The sequence below is a fragment of the Carettochelys insculpta genome, chromosome 2, assembly GCF_033958435.1.
Source record: "Carettochelys insculpta isolate YL-2023 chromosome 2, ASM3395843v1, whole genome shotgun sequence".
Classification (NCBI taxonomy): domain Eukaryota; kingdom Metazoa; phylum Chordata; order Testudines; family Carettochelyidae; genus Carettochelys; species Carettochelys insculpta.
In genome coordinates, this window is record NC_134138.1 from 68,017,548 (window position 1) to 68,032,169 (window position 14,622).

Below are 14,622 nucleotides of genomic sequence, written 5' to 3' on the forward strand. Positions count from 1 at the left end.
CCTTTTAGCTAATTTGATAAGAAAGTGAATTTAATACCTGCTGGCAGATTCTGCTGTTCTTGCAAGGTTACAATTTTGGCTATTTGTGCCCTTAAACTGGCAAGTTCATTTTCTAGAGCACTAATCTTCTGCAGCGCTTCATCATTCATGGTCATCACGCTCTTAGGAGCTGGCTCTCCTAACAGGTTTGGTAAGGACACTTGTCTACTTGGTGGTCTTTCAGAGCAACATGGTTCATGTGGAAGAGGTGGAGATGATTTTGGCCAGACTTCTGATCTGTAGCAAAGCAACATAATTATCAAACAAGGCTGCTTCGTGGTAAGAGCTTCTACCTAGCAGCTAAGAGGAGAGAGCAACACAGTTAAATATGAGCCTTAGAGCCAAAAACATTAAGAACTGAACTTAAAACCAAAAATACTTATATTTGGCCTTTTAAAAGGAACCAAAAAACCCCCACAGATTTTTATCATCTGCTTCAGAAGTCTTGTATTTTTACCTCCCTCTTCCCACAAAGGAATACTTGCAAGGAACGTCTGGCAGAATCAGACTCAAAGCCCTAAAACTAAATGGCATTGGTTTTAAGTATTTGGGGGAGGGAAGGCAATGCTGTCTCAAATACAGAACCTAGTAACATCGCTGACATTTACTGGTACAGGCTGAACACCGTAATCCAGCACCCTCTGGTCATGCAACATCCATAATCCACCATGGCCTTCCCTCCCCAGTTCACCAGTCCTACCTCTCAGTATTCTGTGCTGTTATTTAGCTCTACTTACCCCTAAATGTCTTCTAAGAACCCAGAAAGCAGCAGTAGTGTTGGTAAATGTGCTACACAATATTTACCTCGTGGTTCAGCAAATTCTCTGGTTTGGCACTGTTTAGGTACCAAGGATGCCAGACTAGGGAGGCTTAATCTGTAATTATGCTATACAAATTACAGGAGGGAGAAAGATCTTGATATGACCACATTCCACGATTGTGTAATAGCATGAAGAAGAAAAACTTACACTAAGGCAGCGATTCCCAAACTTTTTGCCATCATGCCCCCTTTTTGATTTTTGAGAAACCCTCATACCCTTCCACCTCTTCTTCACCATCATCCAAAGCTCCATTTTAACAAAAAAAAATTCAATTTGCAATTTAAAATACATACAAAAACTTGGTATAAAAGCTTTATTTAAATTAAAAATACTCAGTTTTTCTTGGCCCAAAAATTTAATAAAAATGTAATTTAACATCAAATAAAATTTAATGCGAAGGATGATGATGCATTTTCTTCACGAGTTGGGAAAAATCCTAGGTTTAAGGACGGAAGTGCGCTACACAAACAGTTTGACCATCCAGTCGATTTCTGTTTTGTTTTTAATGTGACTGATCTTGAAAAGCTTCCCCCCCCCCCAGCCCACAGAGGTATGTTGACGAAAACAGAACGCACAGAACTTCTCCAACTTTTGAGTACATTGGGAAATACTTTACCCAAAATTCCTCCAAACTTGAGTTTTCTAAGTTATCTTTTGCACTTGAACCACATTTTATTTTGAGTGCTTATTCTTGCAATGCTTCTTGCAATGAATAGACATCAACGTTGAATGGATTGCATACTAATTTATGAACGTGGTCTCCAGAAAAGTTGTCTGGAAACCAGCAGATGAGTTCATCATCAAGGCAGTCCAGAAGAAACACAGTTTTGTTCATGTCCTCTTTACAAAGTTCTTGGAAACCTTTATTTTCAGCGAGTGATGCAAATGTCAAAAAAAGATTAAAAGTTAGGCATCTGAGCTTGTGTTCAATGTTTCCAAAGCTGGATTTTCTGTTGTAAATGCTTTGATGGCATTGTGGCATGCTATGATGTTTGGAGCATTTTTTCCTTGCAGCTTCAAACTGAGGGTGTTAAAGATTCAAAAATGTCCGCAAGGTATGCCAGTGAAAGTTGAAATGTTTGGTCCATAAATGCACGACATCACTTCTTTCTTCTGTTGCTTGAGGAAAATTTCCACTTGATCTTTCAGTTAAATAATCTGGAACGCATGTTCCCTTTGGAAAACCATCGTACCTCCATGTGAAACAAGAGTTTTATGATCCGCTCCCAAATCCATGCAAACAGCAGCAAAAAGTCTCATATTTAAACCACTTTTCTTCACAAAATTGACAACTTTGATGGCCAAATTCAACCAAGTCACATAGGTCATCTGGAAGGGTTTTAGCAGCCAACACTGTGTATGACGCAGTGAGTTGTGGTCATGGCTGGATTTTCTTTCACCAATGTCACAAATCCAGAACAAGAGCCATGCATCGCTGGAGCACCAACCAGTTTTCACCATGAAAGTCTATTTTCTTCAAAAATAGAAGTCAAAAATCGTTTTCATAACATCAGAAGCCTCTGATGTGGTCAGTTCTTTAAAAAAAAAAAAAAAAAAAAAAGCACTAATTCTTTCACGTTTCCATTGTTAATAAATCAAACAGACAAGCAACTGACAGCATCGTGCTACATGAGTAGTATTGTTGCACTCAATTGCAAAACAAAGGAAAAGCCAACATTGTCTCCACAGCTTGAAGTTTAAGATCTTTCGCCAGGTCATCAATGCAATGCTTCACAGAACTGTTGGAAAGCAAAATTTCTGACTTTTTTTTCTTGCTTTTGACACCAAGCACAATAATCAGCTGATTTCAAAAGCGAGGCTTCACAAGAGTTTCTCCAGTTAGGTGTGCATTCTTAGTTTTAGCAAGGAGTAATGACAGTTCATAAGATGCTTCTATGGTCAATAAGATGCTTCTACCGCTTTGGCTGACATTTGATGAAAAGCTCCAGTAGTGTCCAGCTTCGTGCATTTCAAATTTTGAAGTTAAGCAACCAAAAAACTCTGTTGGCTTGTCTCTCAAAGAGCTGTGGTTCTTTGTCAAATGACGCTCAAGACAACTAGGTCTCAAAGCAGCATTGCTAGGAAATGTGTAGCATACGATGCATTGAGGATGATCAGTCCTGGTTTTTTCCATGTCAGTGAAGCCATACTTAATACAGTAATTGCACTTCCTTTTCTTAATTGTGGCCAAAACATATTAATTTACCAAAAGAACCCATAAAAACAATTTTCCTGATTAGAATTAATTTAATGGATGCAAGTTACTTTGATAAGTTATAGTGAACATTTACTACTACTACATATGGATGCATGCTGCTTTATATATACCCCACCACCAGTTAGCCGTGCAAGACCAGCTACCTACTCCTATGAAAGGACATTCCCACAAGCATGCTAAAAAGTTCAAAAAAGTTCCATTGCCTTTTACATCATTCTTTAGCCTTCCCACCAACTGAACCGCTACCCCTACACATCAAAAGGAAAAACAAATTGCACTTTGTGGTACAAAATTTGAAAATTTAAATTTTTTACAGTAGTCGCCGTCAATCTTTTTACATCAAAGGTCACTTTTTAAATGTCAGGGCAAGCCCAAAGACACCACCTTTTTCTTGAGGCCCTGACCTCTCTCTTCCCTTCCTCTCCATCATTTGCTGTCCTCAACCCTTACTCACGCTCACTGGGTTGAGACAGGGGTACGGGCAGGGGAGAAAGGTGCAAGCTCTGGGAGGGAATTTTGGTGCACGAAGCGGTAAAGGGGCTGCTGGCTCAGGGAGAGGGCTCCAGGCTGAAGAGTGCTGGGGTGCTCAGCAAACCACAGGCTTGTGGATATGAGGGTGCCGGAGTTCAGGCTGTGGTGTATGAGGGGCTCAGGGCAGACGCATTGGAGTACGACAGGCTCAGAACACAGATTTGTCGCGTTCAGAACATGCAGTAGTGTTGTGGCAGAAGACTGGGGATGTGAGAGGCTCAAAATAGGTGGTTCTGGTGTAAGCTCAGGAATTAGTGTGTGTGAGTGTGAGTGTGTGTGTGTGTGTGTGTGTGTGTGTGTGTGTGAGTGTGAGTGTGAGTGTGTGTGAGAGATATGCTGTGGACATATAGGGGCTTGGCCCTGGATGGGGGCTTGTTGGCCAAGCTTTTAAATAAAATATGTCCATTTCAGCCGTCTTTATTTATGGGAAGGGCAGGAAACCTGTTTTGGGTCAGGGACCACACAAGGGCAATGCGAAATCCCCCCCACTAAAAACCCTCTAAGCCCCCGATGTGACCCCAACTGAGATGCCTCCCTCCTCTGGCATCCCAGCCCCATGGGGGGGAGGGTAGATAGGACTGAGGTTCAAGGCCTCAGGCCAGATTAATTCTTCTGGGGTTCCACGGTAGCATCTTTGATCCTTTTGGTTTCCTGTACAGCTTTTAGAGCTTCATTTTGCATGGCTACAAATAGTTGAGCACTAGCTACATACCACTGGAATGTGAAGCACTCAACATAATTAATTGGTACAATAAAATATCTACTCAAGAGTCCACATTTCAGCATGCATAGGTGATGAATTTCTGCCTGGCCTGGGGCCATTATTGCCAAATTATTTATACTTGTCAGAGCCAACTTAAAATTATGCCACTGAATTTTTAAATTAACAGCAGTTTATTTACACAAATTAAACTAAAGACATTCAATACTACTTTAGGTTACTTGTTTTTTTTAAAAGCTTACTTAAATATTTTGGCAAAAGGGCTTCATCGTATAGGTACTTTGATGCACACAGTAAGTTTATTGAAATATTTTTTCCATGAGAACATTTGGAATTTACCACTTAAAAAAAATATCAGTTCTGAAATGTGACTATAGCATTCTGCATAGAGGGTGCAAAATATGCAGTTTAACTCTGCAAGGATCAATTGTATCTACAGAGTCAAAAACAGATTTCATCCTCTGTAATCATCCTCCTCAACTATGAGCTCAGTGCCCGTTGGTGTCTGATGTCTCTCTCTATTTCCTTCCACCTTTCCCAGTCCAGTGCAGAGTGGTTTAGTGTCTGTAGACTAACTCAGCACTGATTTACTATATCATCTATGCATTCTCTGTGGGGCCTGCCTCTCCTGTTCGAACCATCATTATATGCCAGAGTCTTGATTTATTTAGTTGTCATTCATTTTGCAAATATGCTCAAATAACTAACTTGCATTGAATAACTTTCTGCAGTAAGTTCTTTTGGCTGTATCCTCCTATATTATTCCTCATTGGTGACCTTCTGCATCCATCCTATTTCTCAGGATCTTTCTATAACTCCTCCTCCCAAACAGTAATATTCTACTCTTCACTCTTTTGTTAATCACCTCTCTCACATCTGTACAACATGCTGCTGAATACACATTTTCAAGATGCTCATCTTTTTTCCTTTACACAGTCAACCATGGAGATTTCTGCATCTATATGCTAAGAATTTTATGGGAAGTAGATATTGCAAATATCTTTATATTTATGTGGGCTTCTTGGATCAAGGATGACCCTTTCTACAGAGTTTGAAAGCATCTACTGGACATTACTGTATGTGTGAAATGTTTAACAGTACAAATAAGCCAAATTTTAGACTCTGCCTAATGAAGTAACATTTAGAGCAACCTTATAAACTCACTGTTTGCTGTCCAACTAACTAATGGTCAATTCAAGGACCTGACCGCTTTCCATGATGTTGGGGAGAACTCTTGAAAACAGCCATCTGAATTACCATCACCACAGACCCACAACCACTTACAGGTGCTGCCCTGAAGCAAAGAGCTACCCTTCCAATTGACACTATAAAACTGGATGATTGTGTCAGTGCTGAATTGTACAAAAGCCCAGGAGCTGAACAGCCAATTCCTTGTCCTGAAGTGTACCTATGAAAAGGAATTTACCCTGAAAAGTCAAGTTGATGGATTTCTGCTATTCCCTTTTGAGCTACTGGAATTAACAGTGACTTGAAGCCATACTCCTAATATTTCATTATAGCAAGTTGTGTTGGAGGGAACTGAGGTCATCACTACATGCATGCTTTTAGAACAGGTGTCCTGTGGAAGAAGCTACTGTATCTGAATTCCAGTGTCATCAGTCTGGGTGCTCAGATGCTCCTTATTTAAAGCTAACAGAAATCTTGTCTGCCCTAGAAAGTTATGCCACTGAAACCTGCACCTGCATGACTGAACCAGTTCAAACTGCCTCAGTACAGCAGCCACACTAGCCATCCTGTTCCCCATACACAAGGGGCCCTGCAACTACACAAACACTCTGGGCCCACTGCAGTAGTGCCTGTCCTACAGGTATGGCTGCAGCTCCCTATTTGCTGCTTGACCAGCTTCGTGCTTATAGAAATTAAGTACAAAATGCAAGTGAGTGTGTTTTTACAAGTGTCTCTGCTCTGCATTGCAGAGCCTTAATCAAAGAAACCAGAGGCAGGTCAGATATGGTGACACTGACAGAAAAACCAATTGCACAAGTGCAGCAGAAACCCCATTGCTTGTTCAGCACTACAATCCTATAGAGTGGGGCGGGTGATAATTTTTGATGGGGGCCACTCTAGGAATTGGGACAGCGGTCAACGATTTCACTCTTTCATGATATTAATGGAGGTATGGGATTTGGGATGAAGTTTGGGTGGAGGCGGCAGAGGTCTGGGTTGTGACCTAAGGAAGGAGGCGGGGATGGGTGCAAAAGGAGAGACAGAGGGTTTGGATTATGGTGTGGGGTGAGGCTGGGCTGGTGTACCAGAGGCAGGCTCTAGCTGGGAGACTTACCTAGGTGACCCTTGGCTAGCAGCCCAGTAAGTTTCTTGGACAGACTCCTCGTCTGCCCCGTCATGGCAAGGGCCACGTGTATCTGTGAACAGCTATGAATCTGAGGGAAGTGGGAGGAGTGCTTCATATGCTGCGTGTGCTTCAAAATAAGCAGCTCCCATTGGCAGGAATAGCCAGTGGAATTGTGCTGAGCGTGGGGGCAGCTCATAAAGCCTCAATCTCCCCTTCTCCAAGTTCTCAACAGCTACAAAACCAACAGGGCTCTAAAGCTGGTTTTCTGAGACTGCCTGAGGCTTCCCACTGCCTTGGCAGGCTGAATCTGGCTTGTGGGCCATATTTTGTCCGGGCCTAACCCAGAGACATGGTTCAGGACCAGCAACAATAAACCCTGCTCAGAGCAACTGCAGCAACAAGAATGTAGGCAATGGTCCCATATTACAGCCAGTTTTTGTATAGGGACAACAGAAATGCAGGTGCCAGCAATGCTATAATTATCTAGTCCAAGAAACAGGGCCTTTCTTCCCTGGATCAAACCTCCATTTCTCCTCTCAAACTGTGCACCTTTCACTCATAATCCTATTAACCTGACTTCAGTTTTGCCTGCCCCTTGCTGAAATGTTTGCATACTGATAGCATTAAGTACACTAGAGCAAATGCTGTGATTTGAGGGGAACTTGTGAAATTGAGTCATTGACTTCAACATACCTGAGCCTTGTAGAGACCTCACCTTCTTCTTCAGCTACCCATCCTACATCTGCAAGAGAGACTACTCTGTCTTCTCTGAGCTGCTTAGAACGGTTTCCTTCTGTAGAGTGAGAGGTAATCTAGATTTTTAAGTAAAACAAAAATCACATCTTTAAAACTTAAGGATTGTTCATTTTGAAAGCACTCTCCAACCCATTTTACAGGTTGTATTTTAAAAAGTACAATAGCTAACACTGCATGTCACTATCAAGAATACACACACACGCACACACCAATCTTATAGCATACTTGGCACTAAGGTAGTATTCAAAGCCCAATGAAGTCAATGACTTCCACAAGCTTTGGGGGCCCTTGTTTTTACAGAGGTTATTTTTGATATTTAAAAAAGTTATGGCAAGTTTCTGACAGTAGATAACCAGCTGATTTAGCACTATAATGCCAATGCAAGTTATCTGTTATATAAGAAAAAAATACTTCCTGGCACAGGCAAGCAAAGTATTCAAAGTCTGCAAACAGTACTCACCACTCAATTATAGTAAAAAAAAAAAAAAATTTTTAATCGTCTTTAAGGTCAGTAGATTAATACGGTCACTAGTACTTCCTACTTTGATCTGAATTATGTAATGTAATTCATTTTGAAAAATGAAATACTTTAGCTTAAATTATGATACTTCCCCAACCCCAATTTGGAAACTGATGTTCTTACTGTAAATGTCAGGGCTTTAAAGAAGACGTCAGTATTTAAAAGCCTGCTGCAGAAATCAGAAAACTATCAAAAGTGAGTAAGTGGATACTTCCCATTTCAATAACTGCAGATCTTTTTCTGTACAAGAGGGAGGGAAGAGACAGGAGGAAAGAGGGACACAACCATAACATTTTAATGAATTGTCTGTCCTTATAAGCCCTGTCTGTATTGAGAAAATGTACAAAAGATATTTGAACTACTTTTAAAAGGAGTTCTCTTCTATTTGTTTAAAAACTTTGCAGCTAAGGTGCAAACAAAGCTCCACTGACTGGAGCTGTTCTGACAACTGATTCAAGCCTGCTTTCACAAAGTTTAACTAAAAGATGAGAACAGCTTTGGCCACCAAAGCATGGTCTACAGAAGCACACCAGACTGGCTCTTTGACCAGTTTGAAAGGCGGAGAGAATTTGCCCTGTGAACCAAAAGCCAGGTAGTTTGAACCTGTATACCCACCCCGAACAATGATCACTATTACCCTCAATGCACTAGCAAACTGAAATGGAGTTGAAAGTGTTTTTCAGCAACAGTTCCTCCTGAACCAACAATGAAAGTGGTTTCAGAGGCATACAGGCCAGGCAAAACCTGTTACTATTTCAGAAAAATCAGCTTGGCAATATCCACAGTGCTGAAAGAACCTCAGTGCAGCTCAACCACTGCTAACACCAGCAGAAGATGGTATGCTTTTACTACTTGCCAAATACATACACCATATCACCTGTGGGTGAACACTTTTCACAAATCAATCGCTCTGTATCTGACTTCAGTCCTCATCCTCAAAGGAAGCCTGAACAATAATTAAAAATATGAAATGGGGAACTAAAATTCACATTTGCAATGTAGTAAAACTCTCAAGGTATGTGTGCATAACCCAAATTTTCGTGCAAGTCGAGGGGAGCCAGGAACCAGGCTTCCCTGAGCTTGCAGGAGCTGGAAAATTGTCCAGCCCACTAACAGCAGGGACCTGGGAACCAGGCAGCAGCCTGGCTCACCTCAACTTGCAGTGAGGGGAAAATGATCAGGGCTTCAGCCTTGGTCAGCTTCCTGACTCCAGCCAGCAGAAGAGAGCCAGGAACCAGGGCACCCAGGCTCCCTGCTCCCCTCCATTTCTTTGAGCCAGGAAACTGATCAGGGCTATTGCCCCACTCCGTTTCCTGGCTCTGCAAGCACAGGGGTGCTGGAAGCCAGGCTACCGCCTGGTTCCCAACTCCATGCCACTCCAGGGACCAGGAAATCACACTTGTCAGGGGCAGCAGCCTGACTCTTGGCTGTGCCCCTGACAGCAGCAGTTTCCTGTCGGGATGGCAACCATGAGTCAGGCTGCTGCCCCTGACAAGAGTGGTTTCCCCAGCTCCTGTCAGGGGCAGCAGTTGTGTTAACATGAGACATGCAATTTGGTTGAATGTATCTGGAGGGTTTACCCTATTAGCATGGTAGTAATAAGACATCGCCAACATATTTGTCAGAAGTTCAAGGTGAAATGAGAGCATGTCCAAAAATACAGGTTATAGTTCCTGGAAGGAGTTAAGACAGGCTGATTATAGGCATGCATTAATGGCGGAAAAAAAGTATTTTTTTTTTAAATTAACTTACAGCAAGTTCAGTGCATGGTCCTTTCATACTATAGCTAAAGCTAGCAGGAAAGAAAAAAGGAAGACATCTATAGGAAATTTTTAGAAGGAAAAACAGTCAACAGATGCTAAGAACAACACTTAAAATTCCAACTCCAGAGTCAAACATATAGAAAGCATCCTTACGCATCTGTAACATGTTGGACAAGGGCACAGGCCTATGCTTTAATCATTCATTGCTTTAAACAAACAGCTTTAATGGAATTATATATTTTAACTTGTTAACTAAAGCTCAGATATTTACAAAGTTTCAAAGCCAGTTCACGAGAGCAGGCATGCATCTACTTGTTGAGATCATCTTTCACCCACTGTCTTACCACCAGCAGATTTATAAACTAAAGGTAAATTTACATTTTAAACTTAAGTGACTATTCCAGAAGTAGTTTATTAAATGCCAAACCCTTCATTAATAATCATGCAAAGTTCAGACATCGATATCTGAGCCACATAAGCACCAGGAAAATAAAATTAGGGCTCCTAGAGTCTTTTTTTTTTTTTTTTACGCAAGACAACAAGCCACAGGCTTTTGTGTCTCACTAAAAGAAATGAAGTTCTTGGCAATAAAATGGGAAGGAACTTAATTTCTCTATGATAGGAAGACCTTGCCATGTGATTAAAAGCACACATGAAATTAACTCATCTGCTATTAAAGAGAAATTAGACAAGGTAATGTATTTTAAACAGTGAAAAGCCCACATTTGATTGAATAACCAAACCTTAAAATGGACACATTTTTCCAACCAGCAAAACTTGATTTCTACACAAAGCATTCTCCTCTTCCCACATCTCTGAAAAAAACCTGACAGTGTTTCCTTTTCAGCGTACGAATTTCAGCCCCTCCAAATTATCCTATTTGGATACATATATTTTGTTACCCAGAATATTTTAAGAAAGCACGTTGCTTTCTGTTGTTCATAGTCTGTTCACATTAGAACTGCACAATTTAGAATGCAGCACAGAATATGACATTCTTCTTTCACCTACACAATTCAAGTCTGTATTTAAAAAAATGTTAATTTTTAAACACTTTGTATCATGCGTACAAGCAACATGTATTTACTTTCCACTTATTCTTGAACATTGTTTGTTATTCCATTACTCGGGTTTCTAAACTCAGTTTATCAGGTAAGTACTGTTTTGGAAGTCATTTCTGATGTTGCTTATTTTTTGGCCACAATGGAATCTGAGTTACTTTTTGTAGCCAAAAGAAAAAGTCTCTTGTCTTGGAAACAGGCATTTTTTCTAAAACAGTACCATATAATAAATTGTAGTCTTCTGTGGTGAATGTCCCAGACAATGAAGGCATTGAGCAGATTATGAACTTGCCGTTTACATTCTTAGGAATCAGCGCAGATGACTCCCACTTTTGTGATGAGCTAGCATGCCCTGCAACAGCAACGTTAACCGTAGCACACCAGATTGGTGCAGGTCAACTGAAGTAGGGCTCTTTGAAATGTTGCTTAGTGTTAAAAGCAGGGAATATTCCACAGACCAAGGGTGCACAAAGTGGGGGGCAAGCCCCCCCAGAGGAGGAGCAACATTTTGTAAGGGGGGGGGGGCAGCATGATCAGCTCCCACATCCAAACACACACAGCTTCTGCTGTCTCACCAGACCTCTGCTTTTTCCCATGTGGCCTCTGCCACTGCTGTCACCAAGGGAACAGCCGCCCCACCACCATGCCAGTCAGAATGCACACAGGTCCCGAGTCAACCGGCAAGGGGCAGCTGGTGAGTTCCTGGCTTGATAAGGTACCTTCCTGTGGTCCTGCCACCAAGCACCCCTCCCCCTTCGGGGCACCTCCTAGAGCCTCCCAGCATGCCCTTCCCAGCATCCCACCTCCTTCCTGAGTTCCTCCCACAGGCTGTTGGAGGCAGATAACTGCAGGGCTGAAAAGTGGGACCCCAACGTAAAAAAGTTGCTCACGCTGCTGCAGACAAAAGTCTACAGGAGCCAAAGAATGCTATTTTACAAAATGAACATTATTACAGGCTGGATGAAGTATGTTGGAAGTTTCATGGTGTAACACTATGGTATAGAATGGTACAGAAACTGAAGAGACAAGAGTTTAGCAAAACATAGGGGTAGTCAGTGAGGAGAAGGTAGTAAAACTAAATTTGGCATAAATCAGGAGCCTCTTCTGTTATGCTTATTTGAGGGGTACAAAACATAACCTACACATTAAGTTTTAAATTCACCTACAGATCAACTTTAAAGTCTACTAACACAAAAACCCCACAGAGAAAAATGGAAGAGTATTTTAAGAAGTATTTTAAAAAAGAAAATTCTTACCTGAAACTGAACTCTTGGGCATTGGATAAGAGAGAGGTTAGTGCCAATTTTCCTTACGATACTTCGAGATGAACCATAAGGCTTGCCAGACCAGAGCACCTGAAGAAAAAAATTAAATTGTTATAGTACTTGTTAGGTCATTTACCTAATATACAATTAAGCTTTACCTGTACAGTATAGTTTTTAAGTATATGTGCCAAGATTATACTTTCCCCTGTAGCATGGAAGACGTGCCATGAACTAAAATTCATATTGGTCACCCACACTGGTTTGACAATCATGCTTTAACTTGCTTGCATCAGCTCAGATAATTGAATTCAAATACTTGTAGCATGTTCAGTGTAGTTCAAAGTGACAGAGAGAGACAGACATTCTTTTGCTCTAAAGAGTTCACAATCTATATGTGACACACAAGTTACAGCACTCCAAAAAGTGCTAGCTTTCTCTAACTTTGATAAAATAGATGAAGGGCAAGTTGGGGAACCAAAAGGAATTTGGAGTAGGTCAAATACCTCCTTCCACGACACGAGCAAAAGCAAAGTTTAATTATTAGGAAAACCCCTATTATCCCTAACTCTGTTTCCAAGCACATATTCTCTTACCGTAGAATATAATCTCTTTGGACCAGGGACTGCCTTTACTTGTGTGTTGTACAGCACAAGACACGCTGATGCTGCTAAGATTACTACCAACTAGCAAAGCCAGACCAGGCAGTTGTAGGCTTACATTTTAGCTTGGGGGAGGGAGAAGGCAAAATGAGGAGAAGGTGAGGGGAAAGAAAGAACAAAAAAGACTCCCAGGAAGACAACACAAGACTTCCAATCATGCGAAGTCTGTCATGCTTAGGGGTTGCCTACACAGGAAAAGAAATTCAACATAAGATACGCAACTCCAGCTACATTAACTGTGTAGCAGGAGTCAACCTACCTTAGGTTGAATTTTTGGCACAGCACCACTGTAGATTGATGGGAGAAACTTTCCTGTCAACTTCCATTACTCCTTGTAACAGTGAGAAGTACTACGGGTTGATGGGGGCATCCTTAGCGTTCAATTTAGTGCATTCCTACTAGGCATGCTAAATCCAACTCCAGATCGACTTAGTCAACTTCCATCTTCCTCTAATAACGATGAAGTTGGTACAGATGTTTCAAGGTGTGTTGTGGGGTGTATTGGTCCTTGTAGCAGTGGAGATATAGCTGCAGGTTTTGCATACGTTGTTCTGGCAGGGTCTGGTGCCACTGAGTTGGCATCTCCTGGTGTGTGGAGATCTTGCTTGTGATGACACACTTGGCAAGGTAGGTGGGGAGAGGCAGGAAAGAGTGGTTTGAAAACGAAAAGAAGGGATTTTAGAACATTCTTTCAGGATGCAGTCCCAATCAAGTATGTTTTGTAATTATGTAATGATACATATATATGGGTTCTGGTGGTAACAGATAACTAGGGGTGTGTGATTGACTAGGATTTCTCGTTTGTATTGAAGCAGGCTCTCTTAGGGTATTTAGGTGGCCTTTTCCATGATGTGGTCTATTTCTCCAGAGCAGTGTCCTTGTTTGGGGAAGGTGGTTTTTAAGCATGTATCCCAGACCACCACCTCAGAGCGTACGACGTTGTACCTGAGCACCTGACAGAAGATAACAGACTCCTTAGTGCATGAGTGTACTTACTGGTTGTGTAGATGAACATAAATTTAAGCCTACCAATCAAGCTCAATTCCTGGAAGCACACAAATGCAGGCAAACTCTACATTCTGTTGGAAGATCACCCAGCAAAGAAATCCAAGATTTTGGACAAGTATTATCTTATTGAAGACAGAGTCCTCATTTGGGAGGGCTCACAGACTGAGGATCAGTCTAATAAATGAAAATTAGCGAGGAGGCTCAGCATGTAAAAGTTTTATGTTGATACGTTTCTGGTACTGTGTATATGAAAGATGGCACTTTGTATCATGGTTGCTACCATTAATAAGCAACAAATCTTGTTGTGATTTGCTAAATATGCTCATTTAGATGCATGTATAATCTTTATGTGAGGTTATTAATATTGGCTATGCACTTGCATCAGAGAGTTGATGCATTTCACATATGGTGAAATCGATTTTTAATAACTCTTCATTAGATTAGTTTGTTTGGAAGCAAGCTAAAGGCAGGATGCCAAAAGGGGCCTGTGTTTGGCTTCCAGTAGCTAGTGTAGTATTGCAGAAGCTCTTTTGTTACTGGTTTGATGAATCTAGTTCTAGAATAAGTCACCAGTTTTGAACACTGCCTGCCCAATTTCTTGCAGTGTGCCCTAAGTGTGGCATTTTCAGTGTGACCCACCCCAGGCATCCAGTAACATTAAACACAAATTACCACACCGGTAAGTAGTCTATCAGCATAAATTCAGGATTCTAAAAGTGAGAGAGATATGAGCTCCGTAACAGAGAGAGGAGCGATTTCAGAGAGCCCCAGGCAGTATAATACTGAGAGGAAGTTTCTTTCTCTCTTCCCTTCCCCCCTCATTACAGTGAGGTCTAGACTATAAGCTGCTCACCCTGTGGAAGTAATTAAAAATTAGATTCAAGAAGGTACCTGAACATATAGTGAGGAAAGAGGGAGAATCAGCTCCTGCTAAGGGGAAGCCAAC

At 41.4% G+C, this 14,622-nt stretch overlaps 1 protein-coding gene across 3 annotated transcripts in view; it reads right to left on the minus strand.

Moving 5' to 3' along the window:
• MTFR1 (mitochondrial fission regulator 1) overlaps window positions 1-14,622 on the minus strand; it is a 34,383-nt gene that overhangs the window by 6,613 nt on the left and 13,148 nt on the right. Inside the window, exons 1-5 of one of the 3 annotated variants that reach the window (XM_074987133.1) lie at window positions 12,928-13,297; window positions 12,001-12,099; window positions 9,673-9,712; window positions 7,338-7,456; window positions 38-276 (exon numbers count right to left, since the gene is read on the minus strand). In XM_074987133.1, the coding sequence (XP_074843234.1) occupies window positions 38-276; window positions 7,338-7,456; window positions 9,673-9,699 (385 nt within the window). In that variant the 5' untranslated portion in view covers window positions 9,700-9,712; window positions 12,001-12,099; window positions 12,928-13,297. Of the gene's footprint in view, window positions 1-37; window positions 277-7,337; window positions 7,457-9,672; window positions 9,713-12,000; window positions 12,100-12,927; window positions 13,298-14,622 lie in introns of those variants that run through there. The other 2 variants (XM_074987132.1, XM_074987131.1) reach the window with 2 other exon arrangements.